The 25245-nt window shown below is 50.7% G+C and overlaps 1 protein-coding gene across 4 annotated transcripts in view; it reads left to right on the forward strand.

Moving 5' to 3' along the window:
• Positions 1-3394: 3394 nt before the first annotated feature.
• The window catches only part of HAUS7 (HAUS augmin like complex subunit 7), a 29435-nt gene continuing 7584 nt past the window's right edge, over positions 3395-25245 (forward strand). The window contains exons 1-5 of one of the 4 annotated variants that reach the window (XM_004779332.3): positions 3395-3567; positions 4420-4535; positions 8778-8845; positions 11439-11500; positions 25023-25114. In XM_004779332.3, the coding sequence (XP_004779389.1) occupies positions 3460-3567; positions 4420-4535; positions 8778-8845; positions 11439-11500; positions 25023-25114 (446 nt within the window). In that variant the 5' untranslated portion in view covers positions 3395-3459. The remainder of the gene's footprint in view (positions 3568-4419; positions 4536-8777; positions 8846-11438; positions 11501-25022; positions 25115-25245) is intronic. The other 3 variants (XM_045068010.1, XM_004779333.3, XM_045068011.1) reach the window with 3 other exon arrangements.

Genomic DNA, 25245 nt, shown 5'->3' on the forward strand with positions numbered 1-25245 from the left:
CAGGCTCCCATCTGTCAGGTCTGTGGTGGCAGCTCCAGAGCCCTCTGGACTTCCAAGACTCCAGGTGTGTGTCCTTGGCCAGACCGGTCCCCAGGGCCTTGAGGTGGGTGAGTAACAGCTCCCCGAAGGTTATGTTGACATCACCTGTGTTCCAGGGGCCCTTTAGGTCTCATGGCCCATGTGGAAGGTTGGGCTTTCACGTACAAAATCCCTTACTTCCCGGTTTTCCGCTCCTCCTCTCATCCGTGGGAACGTGGCTGGTTTTGAGTGGGCTCCTGGCTGGCACAGGTGTCGTGGGCCGGCTGCGAGCCCAGGGCACCAGGGCTGACGGTACCCAACAGCTTGGCACAGTAGCTCAGTCAGGGGCAGAAGAGAGAAGTCGGGGAAGGAGTGGGGAGGGGGGCACAGAAGAGACAGACTTTATCTCGCCAGTGGAGAGTCCTGGCCTCAGACCGTCGTCAGCCTGACCTCATTGCCATGTCTCATTCCTCCCCCTATCCAGTGTCAGGACTGGAGAGGCTCCTTGTTCCATAACTGAATCCTTCCTCTAAAATGTCACACGCTCCCCACTTGCCTTTTCTTCAAGTGCCTGCGTGTGGTGCTTACCAGGGCGTGTGGTGACGAGTCCCTTCACTTCCTCTAAACTTGGGGCTGAGGAGAGCGGGAGTTGGAAGGAGCCTCCGTCCCTCAAAGGCTCCCCTCTTTCAGGGGCAGGAGTTTATGGGGAACAAGGCCTTCAGCTTCCATCAGAAGCAGCAGAAGCCAGTCTGCTTCCTCCTCCTCGATGGAGAAGGGAAACCCTTGAACTCCAGCTTCCCTTGACTGGCTGTGTGTGCTGGTGGGGGGCGGGGTGGGTCCACCCCCCCCCCACCGAACCCTGGGATCTGAGCATTATGGTAGGGAGGCTCTCAGGGCCCCTCCTCCTGCCTGATGCCCTGCACAGCTCCCACCAGCAGCTGCTGGTCCAGGGCTGGGAGGTCTTCACAGACATCCTGGTTGGCTGCCCATTTCTATGCCCACTGCACGAAGTGAGGTGCCTCACGTGGCTGGCTGCCTTGGCCTGCACCGGCTGCCAGGCCATCCCCGGCACAGTGGGGCCGGTGCCTGTCAACTGGCCTCATTTTCCAACCTGTTTTCCAAGTACTGACACATGGCCGAGGCCTTGCTGGGACCCATGGCCAAGTTTCCCCCATGATCAGGAGGCTGGCTCTCTTGTGGCATGAAGTGCATCTGTCTGCCCAGGGAGCCACACTCTCCACTGACCCCCAGTCCCCACCGAATCTCCTCCTCAGTGGACAAGTCGTTCAGCCTCATTTTTGGCCCCTCACCCACCGCAGCCTCCTTCACAGAACCCAGGGGGCTTTGGGCAGAAAGGCCTCTTAGAGGCCCGTCCTCTCCTTCCTCTCTGTGGTTATCTGCCCTTTCACATCCCTACCCACCTCCCTGGGCTTACACACCTCCCAGGACAGGGAACGTTCTCCCTTTCCAGGCAGCCAGCTGGGGTTTGGGCAGTGTCCTCTGGGAGAGGTGCTTCCCTGTATTGAGCTCGAGTTCAAGTTTCCAGAAGCTTCTATCAGCTGGTTCCTTCTCCCCTCCCACCCCAGTGAGAGGCCCAGCAGTCTCTGTTCCCACCCAGTCTCCAGCCTTTCCAGTGGCGGATGCTTGGGAGGCACCATGATTTAGTGGTGGTGTGCACAGGTCTTCGGCAGCCACCTCCATGAGCTGAGGGCTGGCCAGCACGTCCTCTGTACAGGACCATGGACCTCATGACCTCTGAAGATGGTTTTCTCCCTTCGAGGGCATGCCAATCCCTCCACGTTGCACCCCATGCCATAGACAGAGCTGCTGAGTTGGGGAAAGGCTGCTTAGAGCACTGGCTCCATCAGGCTGGGTGGAGAAGGGGAATTTTCTTCCAGAATACACAGGGGCTTGTTTCTTCCTGATCCTCAGGAGCAGAGGATATGGGAGGGCGGGGGAGGCCACCACACTGCTGTGGTTTCTCCTGCCAAATTCCCCAGTCCTAGGAAAGATCCACAGAAAAACCCACAAGAATTTGAATGTCTGAGCTGGGGCTGTGATTGAAATGAAATTTTTTAAAAAGAAAGAAAGAAAAACAAAAACAAAAAGAGGAAAAAAAAAGATTAAAAAAAAAAAAAAAAACAAACAGCCCAAAGCCCCTACACCCTTCAGCTGCCAGAAGGGCCCAAGGCAGTAGCCATGCTGGACAGGGGAAGGGGCCTTATGGCGCTTTGCATGCCCCTTCAGTTCACTTCCAAGGCTCTGTGTCCTCAGAGCAGCCTGGAATTACAAACCATTCAGTAAGCAATCACATCCTGTCCCACAAGGCCAGGCTCGGGTCTTTTTCTAACTCAGACTCTTGGAGATCCCTTCGTCTGAGGACAGAGCTGAGAGCCCCTTCCTGTCACTCAAATTACTGTAGTTGTGTCCTGCTAGGTCCCTGGGTGTCCCTGTCTCTAGATTTGCCTACTGATCCCTCTTTTCAGAAGGTGGCAGGACAGGGAACAGAGGACGGAGAACTCCCGAGAGGACAGAGCTGGCAGCAGCTGCCTGCCACTGGCTCTGGACTCCCTGGGCACCAACCACCGTTCAGCTCCTTCCCGCCTCCTCAGATCAGCAGGTCCCAGGGATGGGGGCGTTGGCGGTCTGGAGGCAGATGGGTCGTTAGATATTATGCCAGACTCATTAAGTTCAAGGGCTGTGAGAGGTGCAAAGAAATTTGTAAGTGGACAGGGTGGGAAGGAGCCATAGAACCTTCCAGGCAGATGAAAGACAGAGTGGGGGAGGAAGGGGGTAAGCAGCAGGGTCCAGCACAATAACAGTGAACATCTACATGGCGCTTTGGACGTGCCAGGCATTGTTATAGGAATTATTACCTCATTCCATGTTCATAGAAACCCCGTGAGGCAAGTGCTCTCATTTATTCCCCATTAGGTGAGGGCAAGAAGGCACAGAGAGGTTAGGGAAGCCGCCCAAAGTCATCCAGCTAGTGAGTAATGCGGCGGGAATGGAACCCAGGAACTGCCCTCTATCTACAGCAGTGAGCGTGGGAAACGGGAGATAGAGCCCCGCACAGGGAGCCAGGACGCTCCAGTCCGGGTTGAGTCGCACCCGCAAGGCGCCTCCCCATCCTCTAGAGGAGTAGCCGACCGAGGCAGGAGCGCCCTCTCCTGGGGAAGGCTCTCCTCGACGTCCGCTCGGCCGGGGCCGAAGAGAGTCCCGCCCCGTTCTCCCGCGCCCCGCCCCTTCCGCGAGGCCCGCCTCCTGGGTGGTGCCCAGGCGCGTGTGGAGCTGCGGCCCAATGGGAAGGCGCGGCGGGAGAGGGGCGGGAAGGCCGCCGCGGACCGGAGGGCGGGAGGGGCGCGGGGCTTTGCGTGTGATTGGCAGCCGGGCCGGCCAGTGAGCCCGAGGCGGGGGCGGCCGCGGATCAGAGCGCGAAACATGGCTGGGGTGGGTGGCGGCGTCCGTGGCGGCGGCTACAAGAACGACGGCGATGAGGGCGACGAGGGCGTGCTGCAGGCGGCCGTGCAGGTGTTCGCGAAGCTAAAGGTGCCGCGGATCCGGGCAGCCGGGGGCCGGGCGGCGGGCTGGGCAGGGCCTACCGCGGAAGTAGACAGCGCCACAAGCGCGGCCGCGTCTCTCAGTTACCGGCCGCGGCCCTTTCGGGCGGACCTGCTCCTTGGGCGGCCTTGGGCCTTCGCGCTGGCTGTCTCCGTGGTCCGCGCCTTCTAGTTCCGGCCGACGCCACGCGCGTGCTGCACCTTAGCTTACGGTCCTTGCCGGGCGCCCGAAGCATCTGACGCGGGGACCGCACGGGCCCTGGACTCTGGGAGCTCGCGGGGTCTAGAGGGAGACGGGCAGATCCCGTGCCACCCTGTCGAGTCAGTGTCAGGTGCCCGTGGTGACAATAGTGGGGTCAGATAACCATCCCGGGTGGCGCGCGCACAGCCGCTGCCCTGCCTCACTCGGTCGCCGGCTCCCATCACTTTCCCCTCCTCCCTCCCTGACACTCCACATAGGCGCTATTCTGCCTTCTCCCAGGCCTTTCCCTCTGGTCCCATAGCATGGAGCCTGGCTCAGAATCTCAATAATCTTGCCAAAGCCTCTAGCTGCCACTAAGTCTAACTGCTGTGCGAGCCTAGAACGGGTGTACTTACAGGAGGTTAGGTTCCTTACAGGCCGCTGCGGATGCGCACTGAGAATAAGGAAGACTTAAGGCTAGGCAAGATGGAGGGAGCCCCCCCCCCCCCCCGCCCGGGATGCGAGCTGCAGACCCTGTGTATGCTAACAAGCCTGGTGTGTGCTTGGGGGTTACTAAATGTGTGTGTGAAGGAAGGAGCATTTCAATCCTTAAGTCATACTCACTTTCTAAAGCTTCCTGGTTTTCCTTGCCTTGCTTAGGATCTCAAGTGCCCGGTCCTTGAGGGTCTTTATATCACAGAACCTACGACCATCCAGGAACTGCTCTGTAGTCCCTCGAAGTACCGCTTGGAAATCCTGGAGTGGATATGTGTTCGGTAACGTCTTCGCTTGTTCCTCCCGGTCCCCAGGGCGCACCAGGCACCACTTAGCTCACCTGGGAATGCGTGAGCGTTCGATACTCCCATGCTCAGATTTGCCTTGGAAGTGCTGCTCCCCATGCCCCGGCCAGTGCTTTAGCTGGTCTGTTTGCCACCTTGCTCTACTAGTTTCAGAGCTGGCGGGGGCTTCAGTTCTTTTACTCTGACTGGACTTGTGACCTGTCATGCGTCTGTCCGTTGAGGAGTGACAGGCAGGGCCAAGACCCTGTTTTCCCAGTCCTTCAGGTCAAGAAGTGCCGTGGTGAGTGTGTGTAGCTCTGTGCAAGGGAAGCGAAGGCTACCCAGATGGCAAAGTCTGGGCCCGTTCCTCCTCAGCTTGGCCCTTATACCCTCACAGCTCAGGAAGATGCCTGAACACAAGCCTGCTGGTGGAGCAGTGGGCATGCGGCCTGCCCCCAGCTGGCGCACCTACTGTACGGTAGGAGGTCAGCAGGCCTGTCCCTGGGCTGGGTGTCCTATGAATGGCTGGGATGGAGTGGAGTCATGTTCATGTCTGAGCCGTTGTACTTCAAGCCACCTGTCCTGGTGTCCCCCAGGCCCCACCCCAGGGCTCTGCTCAGACAGCTCTCATACCCTTTTGCTTTCTCCCCTGGAAACATTCTCAGGTCTGCGCATAACCTCCAAAGACCCAGCTCACACATCCCAACTCCTTTTGAAAAGTCTCCAGTTCCTGGGCCGAAACCTATCCCTCTTTCCCTCGGACCCCCACAACCTTTCGAGCACACCCGCCCAGAGCCCTCAGCACATTGGTTCTGTCTTGGCCTGCTGTCCTCTCTGGCTCTCCAAAGCACTGGGAGCTGCTAGAGGGCAGATACCAGGCAGGACTTGTGTGTCAGCCCCAGAAATGTGCCCCTTGAAATGTGCTGCAGGCTGTTGGCTGATAAGCAGGTACACGGACACACGCACACCCATGTATCATTCCGGGCGCCTCAGGAACGGATGGGTGTCCTCAAGGAGTGGGGGCTCTGGTGGCTGAAAAAGGCCCTGGCATGAATCTTGGTGTTGGGTGTACCTCAGCAGTCCGAATGTTATGGATGTTGGCGTGGGGGAGGTGGCACTTGCTGTGGGAGGGGACAGGTAATGGTGGGTGCTTGTTTCAGTAGGAGTGTGGAATCGAGGTGTGGGAGGCAGAGCTGGGCAGCAGTGTCCTGGCCAGCAGCGTGGGGCAGCTCCTGCCTTGCAAGCCACAGGAGGGTCTTTCCCCTTTCTGCTCTGGGCAGGGCAAGCATGGGGCCCGGGACGCAGCATACTAAAGTTGGCATTTCGGCAGGGTGACTCAGGGGTTCTCTGGTGGATGGATTTGGAGGGGAGACAGTGGAGGCGGGGACACTGGTATGGAAACTGTTGCCACAGTCCCAGGCAAAGATGGCAGGAGCCTGGCTCCCATGATGGCCACCGCCAGCCCTGGGACGACCAGTGTGTGGTCCAGCACTCTGGGAGGAGGGGCAGTGGTGGGGATGCCTGGGCCAGTGCAGGGGTCTCGAGTGTTCCCCCCGGAGGGGGGGGCAGAGCCATGTCTTGGAGAAGCTCTCATGGGAAGGAGCCCACGTTTGCCTGGCTTAGGCTGAGGCTGGGCAGTGGGTCACCCTGCTGGGTGGGAGGGATGGGTGGTAGTCTCTGGGTACATTCTTCAGATGCTTTTAGTACTTTTATAAATACAAGCAGCTGAATTCTTTGAAAGAATACACAGGGAACGTACAGTTACTTCTTGTGATCCCAAGCTGGCAAAAGGCCATAGGCCTTTTAAGGTCCCAAAAAGAGGATTGGATAGAGTTCAGCTTCTCCCACATTTCAGATCGGCTTTCTCTGCACGTGCCTTCACCCCTTCAGCCCTCGGTCAGGGTCGCCTTGTCCTGCCCGCTCTGGGTGGAATCTGGAAGCTGCAGCCAACATTGGCCTTGGGGCTCGGCATGCTGGCTCTGGGTGGCCCCGGGCGCCGAGCAAGCCCTCGGTGTGGGGGCAGGGCAGAGCTGCAGGGCCCCCAGGGGGGCTGAATTCAAGGCACCTGCGTTTCCTTGGCTCCTGAACTGTACTTGCTCTGGAGGCCTTGAGTACCTGTACTTTCTGCCCCGCTCCCTGCTGCCTCAGGAAGATCCGCTTCAACGGAAGCCCGCCCTCAGTGAGGTCACTTCGGCTTTTGTTGATTTGTTCTTCAGTGTGTGGACGTGGGCCCCAGCCTGATGGGGTGCTGAGTGCGCTCTGCTCCTTGGCGCCTCGTAAGTGGGAATGTTGCCCAGCGACCAGGCCCCGGACCCAGCCGCTCAGCACTTTCCGTGGTAGGGCCTCTTTCTGCCCCTTCTGCCCCGTCCCTCTTTGGCAGAAGAGCTGGTTGCCTCACTGAGTCACGAAGTCACAGGCAGCGCAGCTGAGGCCCACCCCTCCGCTGTAGCCCCTGTGCGGGGCCCCGGACCTCAGGTCTGGTACAGCCCCGCCTCCTCCCAGGGCCCCAGGACGACCAGGGCAGGTGCGGCCTGGGAGGTGGGCATTCATCTGGAGGCATGGTCCTGGGGAAGGGGAAGTGAGCCCTCTCCATGGGACAGCTACTGTGCCCTCTTCTGCCGCTAGGTCGGCAGGTCCCTAGCCCTGGCAGGCGTCCACACTGTGATGGCAGAGTAGAGTCTTGGCCCTCACTGTCCTGCGGAAAGAGCCTCTCAGCTTTCTGTAGGGAGGGCCGGCCCTGGCAGCCAGCTCCTGGGGCTCCCTGGCAAATGGGCAGCAGTCTCGGCTGTGTGAGCGAGGCTCCCACGGCCTAGGTGCTGTGCTAGGCCTGGAGCTCATGTGTGGGGCTGTAGTGCTCAGACGGAGCCCTGCTCCCGGTGGAGACGTCCGAGAGGCCTGCCAGGTATCGTAGCCCTTTACTGCCTTTGGATCTGGTCTGTGTGTGGAGACGGTTTTGCCCATCAGCTTGATGTCTCTAGGCAAGGTGCTTAGGAGTGGCCACTGTCCTGTTTATCTGTCTGGTCTCGCCAAGGCTGGGGCCCTGCTGGACCCACGGGAGGCGGCTAGGATTGCTATCTCCCAGTCCAGAGGCTGTAGCTGTGATCCCAGAGCCTGTCACACTGGGAGCCCTCAAACGGTTTGAAGCTGTGACCTGGAGTAGGATAATCTTGCAGTGATTTAAGCTTTTCTAAAAAGAGAAAATGTCCTTATTTTGAAAGAGTGAAGCATGGACGTGTACTAATGGCAAGGTGGCAAGAGGCTGTGGCATTTATTTGTTCACATGCACTGGTTGCCTCGTTTATGCCGGCTGCCGTGGCCTTAGGCCCCAAAAGTATGGAATGGAAGCTTATCGCGTGGCCTCAGCGAGCCTGCCGTCTGGGAGCCCAGTGGGAAGACGGTGCCCAGGTCCTGCTAGGCTGGAGGGGTGCCAGAGGGTCCGTGGGCTTGCCTGGCCCTTCCCCAGCTTCCCTGGGGAGATGGTGTCAGCCGTGGGCTCCTTGGGATGAGGCCGAGCCAGTGCGCTTGGGTCAGGTGGGAAGAAAGTACTCCAGGCCCAGAAGAGCAGACGTACATGTGTGCAGAGAAGTGTGAGCGGAACCCAGGCAGGATGCGCAAGGGTGCCGGAGCGGGCGGGGCCTTGGTGGGCATCCTTCAAATGAGCCTGCGCCATGGTTTCTTCTGAGAAAGAGCTCAGAGCTCCAAGGAATTCAGGATTTCCCTCTTGGGCAGTCATTTTGTGTTTTTATGGTGAGAACTTAAAGATTTTATTTACTTATTTATTTGAGGGAGAGTGTGCACACAAGTGTGAGAGACAGAGCACGAGCAAGGGTAGGGGCAGAAGGAGAGGGAGAAGCAGGCTCTTCGCTGAGCAGGGAGCCTGCCGACAGGGGACTGGGTCCCAGGACCCTGGGCTCATGACCTGAGCCGAAGGCAGACGCTTCACCAACTGAGCCACCTGGGAGCCCTATCGTGAGAATTTAAATTTCAGTATTCAGATTCACATTTCTGAGCTATGCTTTCAGGAATATTTTGTGTTTTTTTTCTCTAGACAATTTATGGAATTGAAATTTACATCACATAAAATTTACATCGCATAAAATTACCATCTTGAAGTGAATATTTCAGTGTAATTTAGCACATGCACAAATAATTCACTTTTCTAGAGCATGTGTAAGGAGAGGTCATGAGGAGACCTCTGCTGCCTGCTCAGGACTGATGAATTTTGCTCTTTCCCTGCAGGGTCTGTCCCTCCTGGCAGGACAAGTTCAGCTCGCTAAAGGGGGCCCCGGTCGAGGTGAAGGTCCAAGGTGGGTCTGTGTTACGGGAGTTGGAGTTGGGTGGTGAATTCTGGATAATTCTGAGCTGATGTGTGGCCTCCTTAGCAAGTTGTACTGAATTTCCTATTGGATGGTGTTTACTTCTGGCTGGTGCGCACCCTGGAGATCTTGCCAGAGCCTTCTAGAATCAGGGTACGCCCTTCCACACACTTAGACACTGTGCCTGGGCAAGGGGGACAGTTCCTCTCGTAGGGGCGTGCGGATGAGACCAAGGATGGTTCCCCTCTGCGGCCCATCCAGCAAGGCACCGGAGGCAGAGACTGGTTCTGGCTGCTGCTTCTGATGTTTCTGTCCCTGTCTTCCTGCTGTGTGCACGCTGGGCCGCTCTCCTGGGCAACCGTCCGTAGGGGCTTGCTTGTAGCGGCTTCTTTTTGATCCTTTGTGGGCAGAAACTGTCTGTAATCTGGTAACGAACATTAGGTAAAGGGGGTGGGAATTACAGTCCTCACAATGGTGTCTCTAAAAGTCAAGCTTTCTGTGGGCCTGCATTTGGCTCAGCTACTCCAGGGTGGGTGACCTGGACCCTGGAACCCCAGTGCAGGCCCCCGCTGTCACTGCCAAATTAATTACCCAGGGATATTGCCCCCCGAGGCTGAAATGGGCTGACAGAACAGGGTGTTGTGTCTTGGAGCCTGTAGGCCTGGCCTGTGGGCCGGCCTGGGCTGCACAGAAGTGCTCCCCCTCCCCTCCGTGTGTTATGTCTGGCACTTTCCTACTGATGGGACCGTGTCAAGGCCAGGTGAAACTGGCCATCAGACTGCATCGGAATTCTTTAACACGCACCTGCACACGGATGCCAACCCTGCCCTTAGCTCTACCAGAGACTTGACTTGCCATTCCCAGCCTTAGTTTCTTCTTCCGTCAAGCAAGGGTGATAACCTGAGCCTTGCCTGCCTCTGGGGAGTGCGCTGAGTGTCAGAGCAGGCGGCAGATACAAGTGTCTGTCAGAGGGTATAACCCTCCGAGGAGGATCAGGGCGATTCCTAACTCATTTGACCAGTGTTTAGGAGCACCTCCTACGCACCCGGTGTCATTTTGGGAGCAGGTAGTGCTGCTCACGTGGGCCTCGTGTGCAGGCTGAGAAAGACCAGTGATAAATGAAGGCAGGGCTGTTCTGTAAGGGGTGCTGAGAAGTGCCATAAACCACGCCAGGTGAGGGCAAAGCGGTACATGGGTTGGGTTGGGAGAAGGGTGGCACTGTTGATCTAAGATCATTGGGGAGGCCCTTTCTTTTAAACACACATTTGCAGGAAGGGAGGAAGCGAGCCAGGAAGATATCAGGAAGAGCAGTATTCAGGGCAAAGGAACAGCAGGTGCAAAGGGCCTGAGGTAGGCTTGCATGTGCCTTGCAGCTGTGAGGAGTACCAAGGAGGCCTGGGTGGCTGGTGCAGAGTAGAGGGCAAGGGGAGAGTGGTGAGGGCAGAGAGGCAAGAGGGCCAGCCAGATCAGGCCCTGGAAGGACAACTCTTATTCCGAGGAAAGGTGTGGCTGAACTTCGGATTTAACAGTGTCCCTGAGGCCACGGAGCTGAGTACAGGAAGCCTGGGCAGAGGCCGGGAGACTACTGGAAGGCTTTTGCAGTGATGCAGGCAAGACATGGGAGGGGGCAGTGGAAGTGGGAGTGTTGTTGGCCAGATCCTGGATTTATCATGAGGGGAGGGTTGGCCAGACTCACCAAGACTTGGATACAGGCTAAGTAGGAGAGGAAGTGTGGAAGACAGAGGGTTTGGGGTTCGGGGTTGTGGGCAGGGGGCATGCTTGAGGGTATAACTGGTATTCCTTCCGTGTTTCCAGGGTTACTGATATTTTCACACAGATATCCTGCTTGCTTCTTGTACCAAACCTTCCAGAGCAAATGCCAGAGTTATGCCTATTCCACTACTGAACATGCTGGGGGAGGAGATGGGCCTTGCCTACAAAGGAGTAAAGACGCTGCCATGGAGCTAGGTCGGGGATGCTGAGCTGGCATTGGCCGCAGGCCTTCTAGCTTGGAGTCCTGGCCTTTATGTATCAGCTGGTGGCTAGGCAGTCCCTGTCCCATGCACTGACCCAGTTTTCCAATCTATAAAATGGAGCCGCGGCCCACCTTCTAGAGTTGCCAGCAAGATGAAAGGAGCTGATGTTGATAAAGGCCTGTACAAAATTGACACATGGGAGCCATGGTTCCTTTTGCTTTGGCCTGGCAAGTTCTCTGAAAGGGGGGCATGCAGCAACTTCAGAAGGTTCCCTGGCCTCTCAGCTCCTCATGTGGCCGGCTGGCTTCTGCTAGAAGCCAGATTTCCTTCTGTGGAAGAACATCCAGTGTGACCCCTTATTTCAGTGCAGGAAACTCTTGCCCAGGAGGAGCAAGTCCCATGGCAAGAAGCAGTCCTGGGCATGCTGTCCCCCCGCCTCCCTGTCCATGCAGGCTTTCTGGGCCTAGCCTGGCCTCTTGGGCACTGGCCTGCCAATGCCAGAGCAGAAGCCGTCTCCCCGGAGCAGCACGTGGCACTCTGCTGGGTGCATGGCCTCCTCTCCTGTGCGGGCGGGTGTCTGAAGCAACAGGGTCCTTGTGTTCTGACAGAGATGGTGAAACTTGGCCATGAGCTGATGCTGTGTGGGCTGGATGACCAGGAGCTCGTGAAGGTAAGAGAGGGTCCTCTGTCCCCACAGGCTGGGGGCCTCAGTGAGGCTGGGTCAGGGGTGGGAGGCAGAGCTGTAGTTACGGTGACCGATAGGGCAGAGCACATGCTGTCCTCGGTTGAAGACTTCATACCCACTGGCACTGCGATAAGTACTTCGTATGCCAGTAGTTGTCGCGCTCACCTATGGTACTAGGTCCTTGTCCTAGTCCCATTTCACAGGGGAGGGATCAGACCGCTTGTTCTGAGTCACCTAGTGACAGAGCCTGGCCTCAGTCCCAGGCCCCTGGTCCGAAGCCCTTGCACTTCCCCTTCCTGGCTGTTCCCCTGCAGCTTTCTATACAGAGGTGGCCCAAGCCCCTGCCCGCATCAGTCAGAGAAACCCGCCCCTGCCCTTAAAGTCTTTTTTTTTATTTTAAATTTTAAGTTTTTTATTTATTTGACAGGGAGATAGCACAAGTACAGCGGCAGGCAGAGGCAGAGGGAGAAACAGGCTCCCTGCTGAGCACGGAGCCCAATGCGGGGCTCGATGCCAGGACCCTGGGATCATGACCTGAGCCGAAGGCAGAGGCTTAACCGTTTGAGCCACCCAGGCACCCCTCTGCCCTTAAAGTCTTGTCAGGCTTTTGGAATAATTAGTTTCACATTTTGGGTAGTGCAAATAATGCTATGAATGTCACTGTACACGTTTTTTTTTTTTTTTTAAAGATTTTATTTATTTGACAGACAGAGATCACCAGTAGGCAGAGAGGCAGGCGGCATCGGGGGCGGGGGAGCAGGCCTCCCACCGAGCAGAGAGCCTGATTCGGGGCTCAATCCCAGGACCCTGAGATCATGACCTGAGCTGAAGGCAGAGGCTTTAACCCACTGAGCCACCCAGGCGCCCCGTCACTGTATACGTTTTTGACTGAAGACGTGTTTTCCGTTCTCTTGGGTGTATAGCTAGGAGCAGAATCGATAGGTCAGTGTAATAATCATATGTTTAGCTTTTTGAGGAACTTGGTGCCAAACTGTTTCCCCAAGTGTCTGCACCATTTTACATTCCCACCAGCAGTGTGCAAGGCTTCTAGTTTCTCTACATCTTCACCCACATCTGCTCGTCTTTTTGATTGCAGCCATTCTGGTGTGTGGGAAGGGCTGTCTCATGGTTTTGATTTGCATTTCCCTGGTGACTAATGATGTTGGGCATCGTTTCATGTACTTGTGTCCATTTGTAGATCTTCTTTAGAGAAATGTCTGTATTCAGTTCTTTTGCCCACTCTTTCATTGGGTTATTTGTCGTTCATTGTTGAGTTGTAAGAATTCTTTATATTTTCTGGATACAAGCGATGTCAGACATTTGATTTATAGATCTTTTCTCCTATTCCCATACCTGATGTGTACTTGGGAGCACAAAACGTTCTAGTTTCGATGTAGCCCATTTTATTTACTTTTTCTTTTGTTGCTTGTGCTTTGGTGTTATGTCTAAGAATCCACTGCCAAATCCTGAGTCATGAAAATTGACACTTGTGCTTTCTTCTGAGTTTTATCATTTTAGTTCTCACAGTTAGGCCTTTGATCCATTTTGAGTTAGTTTTATGCGCGGTGTATGGTAAGGGGTCCCACTTCGTTCTTTCGCCATGGCTGTTTAGTTTTCCTAGCACCATTTGTTGAAAAGACCATTCTTACCACATGGAATTGTCTTGGCATCCTTGTTGAAAATCAATTAACTGTAAATGTGTGCGTTTATTTCTGAAATCTCCATTCGGCTTCATTGATCTGTATATCTGTCCTAATGCCATGCTATCTGGATTACTGTAGCTTTGTAGTCAGTTGTAATCTGTGAATCCTTCAACTTTGCTCTTTTTAGTGATTGTTTTGGCTATGGGGAATCCCTTGAATTTCCATATGAATTTTGGAATTAGCTTGTCAATTTCTGCAAAAAAGCCATTTGGAATTTTGGTGGAGATTATGTTGAACCTGTGGATCGTTTTGGGGAGTGTTGCCATCAACTGTATGAAGTTTTCCTATCCATGAACATGGGGTGTCTTTCCATTTATGTAGGTTTTCCTTAATTTCTTTCAAAGCTGTTTTGTAGCTTCTGGTGTATACATCTAAATTTGTTCCTAAGTGTTTTATTATTTATGATCTTATAATTGGGCTTGTTTTCTTTTTTGAAAATTTTTATTTGGATTCAATTTAGTTCACACACAGTGTATCATTAGTTTCAGGGGTACAATTTAGTGATTCATCAGTGGCATAGAACACCCAGTGCTCACTGCATCATGTGCTCTCCTTGGTGCCCATCACCCGGTTACCCCCCACCTCCCCTCCAGCAACCCTCAGTTTGCTTCCTAGAGTTCAGCGTCTTTTATGGTTAGCCTCCCTGTCAATTTTCATCTTATTTTATTTTTCCTTCCCTTCTCCCATGTTCATAAACTCCACATAAGAGTGAATTCATATGACATTTGTCCTTCTCTGACTTCGTTCACTTGGCATAAGACCTTCTAGTTCCATCCATGTCTTTGCAAATGGCAAGATTTCATTCTTTTTGATAGCTGAGTAATGTTCCTCTGTGTGTGTGTGTGTGTGTGTGTGTGTGTATGTATGTGTATGTGAGAGAGAGAGAGAGAGAAGGAGAGAGAGAGATACACACTCCACATCTTTATCCATTCGTCTGTTGATGAACGTTTGGCTATCGTGGACATTGCTGCTATAAACATTCGGGTACACGTGTCCCTTCAGATCACTACATTTGTATCTTTGGGATAAAAACCCAGTAGTGCAATTGCTGGGTCATAGGGTAGCTCTATTTCCAACTTCTTGAGGAACCCCCATACTGTTTTCCAGAGTGGCTGCACCAGCTTGCATTCCCACCAACAGTGCAAGAGGGTTCCCTTTTCTCCACATCCTTCTTGAACATCTATCATTTCCTGGCTTGTTAATTTTAGCCATTCTGACTGGTGTGAGGTGGTAGCTCACTGTGGTTTTGATCTGTGTTTCCTGAGTGATGCCAAGTGATGTTGAACATTTTTTCATGTGTCTCTTGGCCATTTGTATGTCTTTGACGAAATGTCTGTTCATGTTTCCTGCCTATTTCTTGATTGGATTATTTGGGTTTTTGGTGTTGAGTTTGATAAGCTCTTTATAGATCTTGGATACCAGCCCTTTATCTGATACGTCATTTGCAAATATCTTCTCCCATTCCATAGGTTGCCTTTTAGTTTTGCTGATTGTTTCCTCTGCTGTGCAGAAGCTTTTATCCTGATGAAGTCCCAGTACTTCATTTTTGCTTTTGTTTCCTTTGCCTTTGGAGACATGATGTGTCTAGCAGGAAATTGCTGTGGCAAGGGTCAAAGAGGTTGCTGCCTGTGTTCTTCTCTAGGATTTTGATGGATTCCTGTCTCACACTGAGGTCTTTCATCCATTTTGAGTTTATTTTTATGTATGGTGTAAGAAAATAGTTCAGTTTCTTTCTTATGCGTGTGGCTGTCCAGTTTTCTCCACACCATTTGTTGAAGAGACTGTCTTTTTTCCATTGGATGTTCTTTCCCATTTTGTCAAAGATTAGTTGACCATAGAGTTGAGGGTCCATTTCTGGACTCTGTTCCACGGATCTATGTTTCTGTTTGTGTGCCAGTACTATGCTGTCTGGATAAATTACATTGTTGTAATAGAGCTTGAAATCTGGCATTGCGATGCCTCCAGCTTTGGTTTTCTTTTTCAGCATTCCTCTGGCTATTCAGGGACTTTTCTGGTTCTATACAAATTTTAGGATTTTTTGGTTCCAGCTCTGTGAAAAACACCGGTGGTATTTTGGTAGGGATTGCATTAATGCGTAGATTGCTCTGGGCAGCTTAGACATTTTAACAATATCTGTTCTTCCAACCCATGAGCATGGAATGTTTTTCCATTTCTTTGTGTCGTCCTCAATTTCTTTAATATTCTGTAGTGTCAAGAGTACAGATTTTTTACTTCTTTGGTTAGGTTTATTCCTATATACTTACGGTTTTCGGTGCAATTGTAAATGGGATTGAGTTCTTGATTTCTCTTTCTGCTGCTTCATTGTTAGTGTATAGGAAGGCAACTGACGGGGTGCCTGGGGGGCTCGGTTGGTGAAGCATCTGCCTTCGGCTCAGGTCATGACCCCGGGGTCCTGGGATCAAGCCCACATCGGGCACCCTGCACAGCAGGGAGCCTTCCTCTCCCTCTCTCCTGCCTGCTGCTCCCCCTACTCATTCTGTCTCTCGCTCAAATAAATAAATAAATAAATAAAATTAAAAAAAAAAAAAAGAGGGGCGCCTGGGTGGCTCAGGGGGTTAAGCCTCTGCCTTCAGCTCAGGTCATGATCTTAGGGTCCTGGGATCGAGCCCCGCATCGGGCTCTCTGCTTAGTGGGGAGCCTGCTTCCTCCTCTCTCTCTCTGCCTGCCTCTCTGCCTGCTTGTGATCTCTCCCTCTCAGTCAAATAAATAAATAAAATCTTAAAAAAAAAAAAAAGAACTGCAACTGACTTCTGTGCATTGATTTTATATCCTGTGACTTTGCTGAATTTCTGTATCGGTTCTAGCAGTTTCTTTTTTGATGGAGTCCTTTGGCTTTTCTACATGGAGTATCATGTCGTCTGCAAAGAGCAAAAGTTTGACTTTGTTGATTTGGATGCCTTTTATTTCTTTTTGTGGTCTGATTGCTGAGGCTAGGACCTCCAGTGCTATGTTGAACAACAGTGGTGAACTCGAGTGGGCACCCCTGTATGTTCCTGACCTTTGGGGAAAGCTCTCAGTGTTTCCCCATGGAGGCTGACCTTCGCTGTGGGTCTTTCATACATGGCCTTTATGGTGTTGAGGTTTATTCCCTCTATCCGTCTATGCTGGAGGTTTTTGATCAAGAAAGGATGCTGTATTTTGTCAGATGCTTTTTCTGCATCTATTGAGAGTATCATATGGTTCTTGTCCTTTTTTTTTATTATGTCGTGTGTCACACTGATTGATTTGTAGATGTCAAACCACCCTGTAGCCCAGGAATCAATCCCACTTGGTCATGGTGAATAATCCTTTTGATGTACTGTTGGATCCTGTTGGCGAGTGTCTTGGGGAGAATTTTTGCATCCATGTTCATGAGGGTTATTGGTCTCTAGTTCTCCTTTTTAGTGGGATCTTTGGTTTTGGGATCAGGGTAATGCTGGCCTCATAGAATGAGCTTGGAAGTTTTCCTTCCATTTCTATTTTTTGGAGCAGTTTCAGAAGAAGAATTCTTCCAATGTTTGGTAGAATTCCCCTGGGAAGCCCTCTGGCCCTGGACTCTTTGTTTGTTGGGAGGTTTTTTTTTTTTTAAAGATTTTATTTATTTTATTTGACAGAGAGAGAGATCACAAGTAGGCAGAGAGGCAGGCAGAGAGAGAGAGGAGGAAGCAGGCTCCCTGCTGAGCAGAGAGCCGGATGCGGGGCTCGATCCCAGGACATGGGGATCGTGACCTGAGCCGAAGGCAGCGGCTTAATCCACTGAGCCACCCAGGCGCCCCATGTTGGGAGATTTTTGATGACTGCTTCAATTTCTTTGCTGGTCTGTTTGGATTTTCTATTTCTTCCTGTTGCAGTTTTGGTAGTTTATATGTTTCTAGGAATTTCTCTGTTTCTTCCAGATTGCCTAATTTGTTGGCATATAGTTGCTCATAATATGTTCTTATAATTGCATTTCTTCAGTGTTGGTTGTGATCTCTCCTCTTTGATTCATGATTTTATTTATTTGGGTCCTTTCTCTTTTCTTTTTGATAAGTCTGCCCAGGGGTTTATCAATCTTATTAATTCTTTCAAGAAACCAGCTCCTAGTTTTGTTGATCTGTTCTGGGTTTTTTTTTTTTTTTTAATTTCTATGTTATTGATTTCTACTCTAATCTTTATTATTTCTCTTCTCCTGCTTGAGTTAGGTTTTATTTACTGTTCTTTTTCCAGATCCTTAAGGTGTAAGGTTAGGTTGTATATTTTGAGACTTTTCTTGCCTCTTGAGGAAGGCCTGTATTGCTATATATGTCCCTCTTAGGACCACTGTGCAGCATCCCAAAGGTTCTGAACTGTCGTGTTTTCATTTTCATTTCTTCCATGTATTTTAAAAATTCTTCTTTAATTTCCTGGTTGTCGCATTCATTCTTTCGTGGGTTATTCTTTAACTTCCATGTATTTATGGTCCTTCCAAATTTCTTCTTGTGGCTGCCTCAAGTTTCATAGCATTGTGGCAGTCTTAAAATATGCATGGTATGATCTCAGTCTTTTTTTTTTAAGATTTTATTTATTTATTTGACAGGTAGAGATCACAAGTAGGCAGAGATACAGGCAGAGAGAGAGGAGGAAGCAGGTTCCCCGCTGAGCAGAGAGCCCGATGTGGGGCTCGATCCCAGGACCCTGAGATCATGACCTGAGCCGAAGGCAAAGGATTTAACCACTGAGCCACCCAGGCGCCCGATCTCAGTCTTTTTGTACCGGTTGAGAACTGATTTGTGACCCAGGATGTGATCTGTTCTGGAGAATGTCTCATGTGCACTAGAGAAGAATGTGTGTTCTGCTGCTTTAAGATAAAATACTCTGAATATATCTGTGAAGTCTGTCAGTCCAGCATTTCATTCATAGCCCTTGTTTCCTTGTTGATCTGTTTAGATGATCTGTCCATTGTTATGGATGCAGTGTTAATACTATTATGGTATTATTATCAATGAGTTTCTTTTATTTTGTTAGTAATTGGTTTACATATTTGGCTGCTCCCACGTTACGGGTATCAGTATTTACAGTTGTTAGATCTTCTTCTTGGGCAGACCCCTTTATTATGATATAGTACCCTTCTTCATCTCCTTTTATAGTCTTTGGTTTAGAATCTCGTTGGTCTGATAGAAGGATTGCTACTCCAGCACTCTTTTGATGCCCACTGTTTTTGATGCATGATAGATGGTTCTCCACCCCCTCACTTTCAGTCTGGAGGTGTCTTTGGGTCTAAAATGAGTCTCTTGTAAGCAGCATATCAGTGGGTCTTATTTTATCTATTTTTTGTCCTTTGTGATACCTTATGTCTTTTGATTGGAGCATTTGGTCCATTTACATTCAGAACAGTTATTGAAAGATATGAATTTAGTGCCATCGTATTACCTATAAAGTCGTCGTTCTTGGCCATTATATCTGTTCCTTTCTGGGCTTTGTTATTTTGGGGCTCTCTCTCTGCTCATAGGATCCCCTTTAATATTTCTTGCAGGGCTGGTTTAGTTCACTAATTCCTTTAGTTTTTGTTTGTCCTGGAAGCTTGTTTATTTCTCCTTCTGTTCTGAATGACAGCTTTGCTGGATAAAGTATTTGTGGCTACAGATTTTTCCCACTTAGAACATTGAATGTGTCATACCAGTCCTTTCTGGCCTGCCAGGTCTCTGTGGTAGGTCTGCTGCCAGTCTTATGTGTCTGTCCTTGTAGGTTAAGGACCTCTTGTCCCAAGCTGCTTTCAGGATTTTCTCTTTATCCTTGTAATTTGCAAGCTTCACTGTAATATGTCAAGGTGTTGATCTATTTTTGTTGATTTTGAGGGGTGTTCTCTGTTCCTTCTGGACTGGAACTTCCCAGATTAGGGAAGTTCTCAGCTGTAATTTGTTCAAATAAGCTGCCTGCCTCTTTCTCCTCCTCATCTTCTGGAAATCCTATAATATGGACATTATTTTGCCTTATGGGATCACTGAGTTCCCTCAGTCTACTTTCATGATCTAAAAGCATTTTTTTTTAAAGATTTATTTATTTATTTATTTGACAGAGAGAAATCACAAGTAGGCAGAGAGGCAGGCAGAGAGAGAGAGAGGAGGAAGCAGGCTCCCTGCTGAGCAGAGAGCCCGATGCGGGACTCGATCCCAGGACCCTGAGATCATGACCTGAGCCGAAGGCAGAGGCTTAACCACTGAGCCACCCAGGCGCCCTACTTTCATGATCTAATAATTTTCTTTCCCTCTTCTTTTCAGCTTCATTATTTTCCATCATTTTATCTTTTAGATCACCGATTCGCTCTTCTCTACTTCATTCATCCTCTTTTTTAAAAAAAAGATTTTATTTATTTATTTGACAGAGAGAGAGGCAGTGAGAGAGGGAATACAAGCAGGGGGAGCAACAGAGGGAGAAGCAGGCTTCCTGCTGAGCAGGGAGCCTGATGTGGGGCTCGATCCCAGGACACGGGGATCCTGACCTGACCCAAAGGCAGATGCTTAATGACTGAGCCCCCCCAGGTGCCCTCATTCATCCTCATTTTTATGACCTCTGCTTGGAACTACATCTTGGTTATAGCATTTTTAATTTTGGCCTGACTAGATTTTAATTCTTTTATCTCTGCAGTAGGGGATTCTCTAGTTTCTTCTATACTTTTTTCAAGCCCAGCTATTATCCTTATAATTGCCTTCAGTTCTCGTTCAGACATTTTACTTGGGTCTGCATTGATTAAATCTCTGGCTATCATTTCTTTCTGTTCTTTCTTTTGGGGTGAATTCCTCCATCTTGTCATTTTGGAGGGAAAAAAAATACAAAAAGAAATAAGAAAAAAGAAAAATGAAAAAAAAACTTTAAAAATTATGTAAGATAAAATAAAATACATGTAAGAACCTAAATCCTAGGTGTGCTTTGGTCTGCATGTGACGAGAAGTTTCTGTGGGTCATTTTTCTGGTTTGTCGATGTGCGAGATATTCTCCAAGACTTCTGATTGATTTCATGGGTGTTCAGAATGATCCAGTATTTATCTAGCTGTGTTCCAGTCACCCTACTCCTCTGTCATCTTACCGCTCGACCTGGAATTGTTTTCTCAATTTCATTTTTGTGGTACTGTTTGCTAGCGTGTGGAAATACCATTAACATTTGCATATTGCTCTTGTATCCTGCCGGGTTGCTAAACTTGCATACTAGTTCCGGTGATCTTTCTAGTGGATCCCTTAAGGTTTTCTATATATAAGGTTGTGTCATCTGCAAATAGAGATCGTTTTATCCCAGCCTTTTGAATTTGCATGTTTTAAATTTCTTTTTTCTTGCCTAATTGCTCTGGATAACACCTCCAGGGTGGTGTTGAATGGAAGTGGCAAGAGTGGGCATCCTTGTCCTGTTCGTGATTTGAGGGGGAAAGCATTCGATCGCCACTGAGTGTGATGTTACCCCTATATCAGGTGGAGGGTGCTCCCTTCTCATCCTGTTTGTTAGTGTTTGTATCCTGAAAGGCTGTTGACTTTTGTAAATGCTTTCTCTGCATCTGCTGAGCTGATTGTGAGGTTTTGTCCTTTATTCTTCCTTCTTTTGTGATGTTCCAAGTTTCTTTCCGGTATCATTTCACTTCTCTCTGAAGGACGGCCTTTAGCAGTTCTTTTGGAAGTGGTCTGCTGGGTCCAAGTTCTCTCAGCGTTCACTTATTTGAGTATGTCCAGTTCCCCTTTGTTCTTGGTGGATATATTTACTGAATACGGAATTTTGTGTTGACAGTTCTTTCTCCATAGGTTCCGATGAGAAATCTGCAGTCATTTGAATAGTTTTGCCCCTATGGGTCATGCATTAATTCTCTCCTGTTGCTTCAAAACTTTTCTTTGTCATTAGTTTTCAGCAATTTGATTATGTGTTTGTGGAAATATTTCCTCGGGTTTGTCCTATTTGGATTCACTCAGCTTTTCAGATCTGTAAGTTTGTGTCTTTTTCTGAATTTGGGAAGTTTTCAGTCATCATCCCTTCAAATATTTTTTCAGCCCACATGTTTTTCTCCCCTCCTTTTGGGGCTTCTATGACACATGTGTTCGACCTTTAATTATTGTACCACATGTCCATGAGGCTCTTAATTTTTTTCGGTGTTTTTTTCCTTGCTGTTGCTCACAATGGATAGTTTCTGTTAATCTGTTTTCAAGTTCACTGACTTTCGTCTCTGTCCCTTCCAATTTGCTTTTTGGGCCACAAGTGAGTTTTTTATTTCAGTTGTTCGATTTTCCAGCTCTTAAAGATATTTCCTGTTTTTAAAAAAATTTCTTTGCTAACGTTTTCTCTTTTAACTTTTGTTTCAAGAGCGTTCGCGGTGACCTACTGAGCATTTTTGTAATGACCGCTTTAACTTTGTCAGGTAATTCCAGCATCTGCACCGTCTTGTGACGGGTGTCCGCTGATTGTCTTTTCTCGTGCAAGTTGAGATTTTCACGGTCTTCTTCATGTGCCAAATAATTGTGGATTGCATCCCGGACATTCCTGACTGTGACTTTGTCTCTGGGCCTTGTTAAATTTTACAGGGAATGTGGGTGTTTGTGTTTCAGCAGGCACGTGACCCGCTTAGGGTTAAGCTGCACGACGTCCGGCCTCCTCCTCTGGCCTATGGTTCCGGCCAGCGTCAGCTCAGTGTCTGCAGCCTTTGTGCTGCTGCTCGGCCCTGTCCTGCGTGCGTACCACCCGACGGTCGCCCGGGACCTGGGTGTTGGCCTCTCCCCTGTAATCATTCTTTGGGATGTTCATCGGGATCAGATCTACCCCTGCACGTGCGGGGGTGAGCCCGGCATACCGTAAACAGACTGCATCTGCCCTTCCTGTCCTCTCTTTGGTTCTGTCTGGCGTCTGGGGAAAGGGCTGTCCTTTGCCGTCCCCCAGCCGTTAACTAGCCACTCCTGTGACTGTACCACCGTGCTGGGAGGGCAGAGTGGAAGAAGCCGTGAAGGGTTTGCTCCCCCTTCCCCCGTAGCTCCACTGAGTGGAGAGGAAGGCTCCCTGCTCCCAGAGCAGTTTTCTGTTATTTGCTACCTTTGTTGATGCTGCCGCCTTTGCCATGACATTGCCTGGCCTCTGGGGTCGTAGAGCAGAGAGAGAGAAGGCCAGGGATTTCTCTTGTTCTCCCTGAGTGTTAGGGGTTTCCTTTTCTGGAGCTCTCTGTACCATTTTGCTCCCTTCTGGGTTTGACCTAGGCTGAGTGCAGGTTAGAACATGGTAAGTTGTCACCAGTCTTAGTGGTAACCTTGGACTCTGGCGTGCCTCCCTGACGTGCCTGCTGATATTGGCCCTTCCAAGACTTTAGACACCCAGTGCACACATTCTGTCCCACTCCTAGGTGTGGGTGCTCATTGGGTGGGGAAGCTGGTCCCTCGGTCTTACCTGGAACTCTAACCCCTCTCTTTCTTTTTATCTGTAAAGATTTTTTTCATTGTGGTAGATTGCACATAGCATAATATTTACCCTTTAAAAAAGATTTTAGTTAGAGATGGAAAGCACAAGCGGGCAGTTGGGGGGAGAGGGAGAAGGAGGTTCCCCAGTGACCCTGATGTGGGGCTCGATGCAAGGGTCCCAGGACCATGACCTGAGCTGAAGGCAGACGCCTGACTGAGCCACCCAAGCACCCTAATATTTACCATTTTGACCATTAAAAAGATTTCCCAGCAGGATCTGAAGGGTTCTTTTTTAAAAACATTGTTTTGTTGTGGTGAAATACACATAACATAAAATTTACCATCTGAACTATTTTTAAGGGTGCAGTCAGTGGCACTGAGTACATCTATCTAGTTTCAGAACATTTTCATCACCCTTAAGGGGATCCCATGCCCATTAGGCCGTCATTCCCATTACCCACAGACCCTGGCCTCCATCACTCTATGGTCTCTGTTTCACGTAAATGGAGTCATATGGCACGTGGCCTTTCATAACTTAGCATGATATTTGCACATGGATCAGTACTTCATTCCTTTTTATGGAATACAAAATAAAAACAAAAATAATGTATGTCAGCATATTGGAAGCTGGGAGCTGGGGTACGGGTATAAGATCATTAGGTTTGGTCAAAGCCCATAGTCTGGAATTTGAGCTGGGATTATCAGGGTAAGCTTTTAGTGTATTTTAACTCAAAAACAGTGTGTGGATATATATGTATTTCCTTGCTTCTTGGCCTCTTAAAAGGCCAAGAACAACGACACTCCAGTTGCAACACAGGCCTGGGGTGAGAAATGTACCAGTTGTGTCAAGAGCACCTTGTCACATGAGAGAGCAGGGCAGATACCCGAGACTTGTGTTACATGTGAAGGACAGTGATGCAGCAGACTGAGCCCCTTCTGTGAACTCAAATCCGTGAGTTCGTGATATTTTTAAAAAGTCATTTTGATACTGAAAGCACAAGTAAAAAGAAAAAAATAGATCAGTTAGACTTCACTAAAATGAGCCACTTTGGTGCTTCAAAGGACATCGAGAAAGCGGAGAGAATCCACAGACCAAAAGAGAGTCTTCGTCAGTCATAGAACTGGCAAGGGTCTACCATCCAGAGTGTACAAAGAACTCTCACAACTCTGTGAGAAAAAAACAAGTAGCCCGACTCAAAAATGGGCAGAAGCTCCGAATACATTTCTTCCAAGATCAGCAAATGGCCAAGGAGCATGTTTTCAGGTGCTGCCCGTCATCGGGGGCGCAAACCCAACCGCCATGAAGTCCCGCTGCACAGCCCCGAGCGCGAGCAGACATGGGCAGCGCCAGGCAGTGTAGCCACAGGGGCACGTGGTCCAGTGGCTCCTCCGAGTGGTGAGCCCCACAGGGGCCCTGTGACCCGTGCTTCTGCTGTCAGCTGTAGGGCCACACAGAAACTTGTCCCAGAGCGGGAAGTATTGCTTAAGAGCCAAAAAGTAGGGAAAAACCCCAATTCCCCTTAACTGGGGAATGCACAAACCAGCAATAATGAGGGACCTTGAAAACACGATGCTGAGTGAAGGGGCCGGTCCCCAAAGCCCCCACACGTGAGATTCCGTTTATAGGAAGTGTCCAGAAGAGGCAGATCTGTGGGTGCTGGGGACTAGGGTGGGTGTGGGGGGTGGTGATGTCCCAGACTTAGCAAATGGCAATGGCTGCACAGCTCTTTGACTGTCCTGATAACCACTGAGCCTTAGAGAGGATCATTTCCTGGCGTGTGCATCTCAGTACAGATACCAGTGGGGCTGAACGAAGAGGGTTGCTGGTGTGATCGGCACCACAGTCCCAGCTCTGCCCCAGGCCGGCCGAGCCCTGAGCACTGGGCCGGGGTGGGGGCAGCTGTCAGAGTCAGGGCTGTGCTGAGGAGGGGGCAGCGGGCAGGATGTCCCAGCTCTGGCCACTGGTCAAGGCTTTGTGGGGTTCTGGGTGATAGCTGCTCTCGCGTTTCTGCCCAGGCTGTCTCCTGTCCAGGTCGTGTCCAGTGCCCTGCACCTCAGCTCTGCTCCAGGGTTGTGTGCGGGTGTGACTCTCGGGCTCTGTCACTGGGGAAGACTGGGAGGACGAGGCAGCAGGAGGCAGTGATTGGTCCAAGGAGCCAGTTTTAGGCTGATGAGCTTCCAGAGTCCCCGCTCTCAACGTGGCCGCGCAGCCGAGGGCCAGGCCGCGGGGAAGGCCTCCCAAGGAGCTGCGCTGGAGGATGTGTGCTGGGTCCTGCGCAAGGCTGGGAGCGCTCAGTGACTGCAGTCCCCAAGCCAGTCGCAAACGCCGCCGGCCCAAGTGCTCCTTTCCAGCAGCCCCAGCAGGGCAGGGTGTGGGGTGGGGCCCCCGCACGTCCGGCTAGTGAGAGCGCCCGCTCTTCCCTGCCCAGGGTCGGGCCTGCGCCCAGAAGCAGTTGCACCTCCTGGACCAGCTGCTGGATGCCGTCCGGAGCCTGACCGTCGGATACTCCAGCTGCTCCAGGTAAAGGCTCAGGGTGGGCCCTCCGTGGAAGGCTCAGTGGGCGCCCTTGGAGCTTTATGTGGAGCTGGTGAGTCTAGGGGGCCCATGGGGCGCCTAGGCCCAGCAGCAGGTGCATCTCCAGCTGGGGTCTT

Source organism: Mustela putorius, unplaced genomic scaffold, assembly GCF_011764305.1.
Source record: "Mustela putorius furo isolate JIRA1106 unplaced genomic scaffold, ASM1176430v1.1 tig00003899_pilon_pilon_pilon, whole genome shotgun sequence".
NCBI classification, from domain to species: Eukaryota; Metazoa; Chordata; class Mammalia; order Carnivora; family Mustelidae; genus Mustela; species Mustela putorius.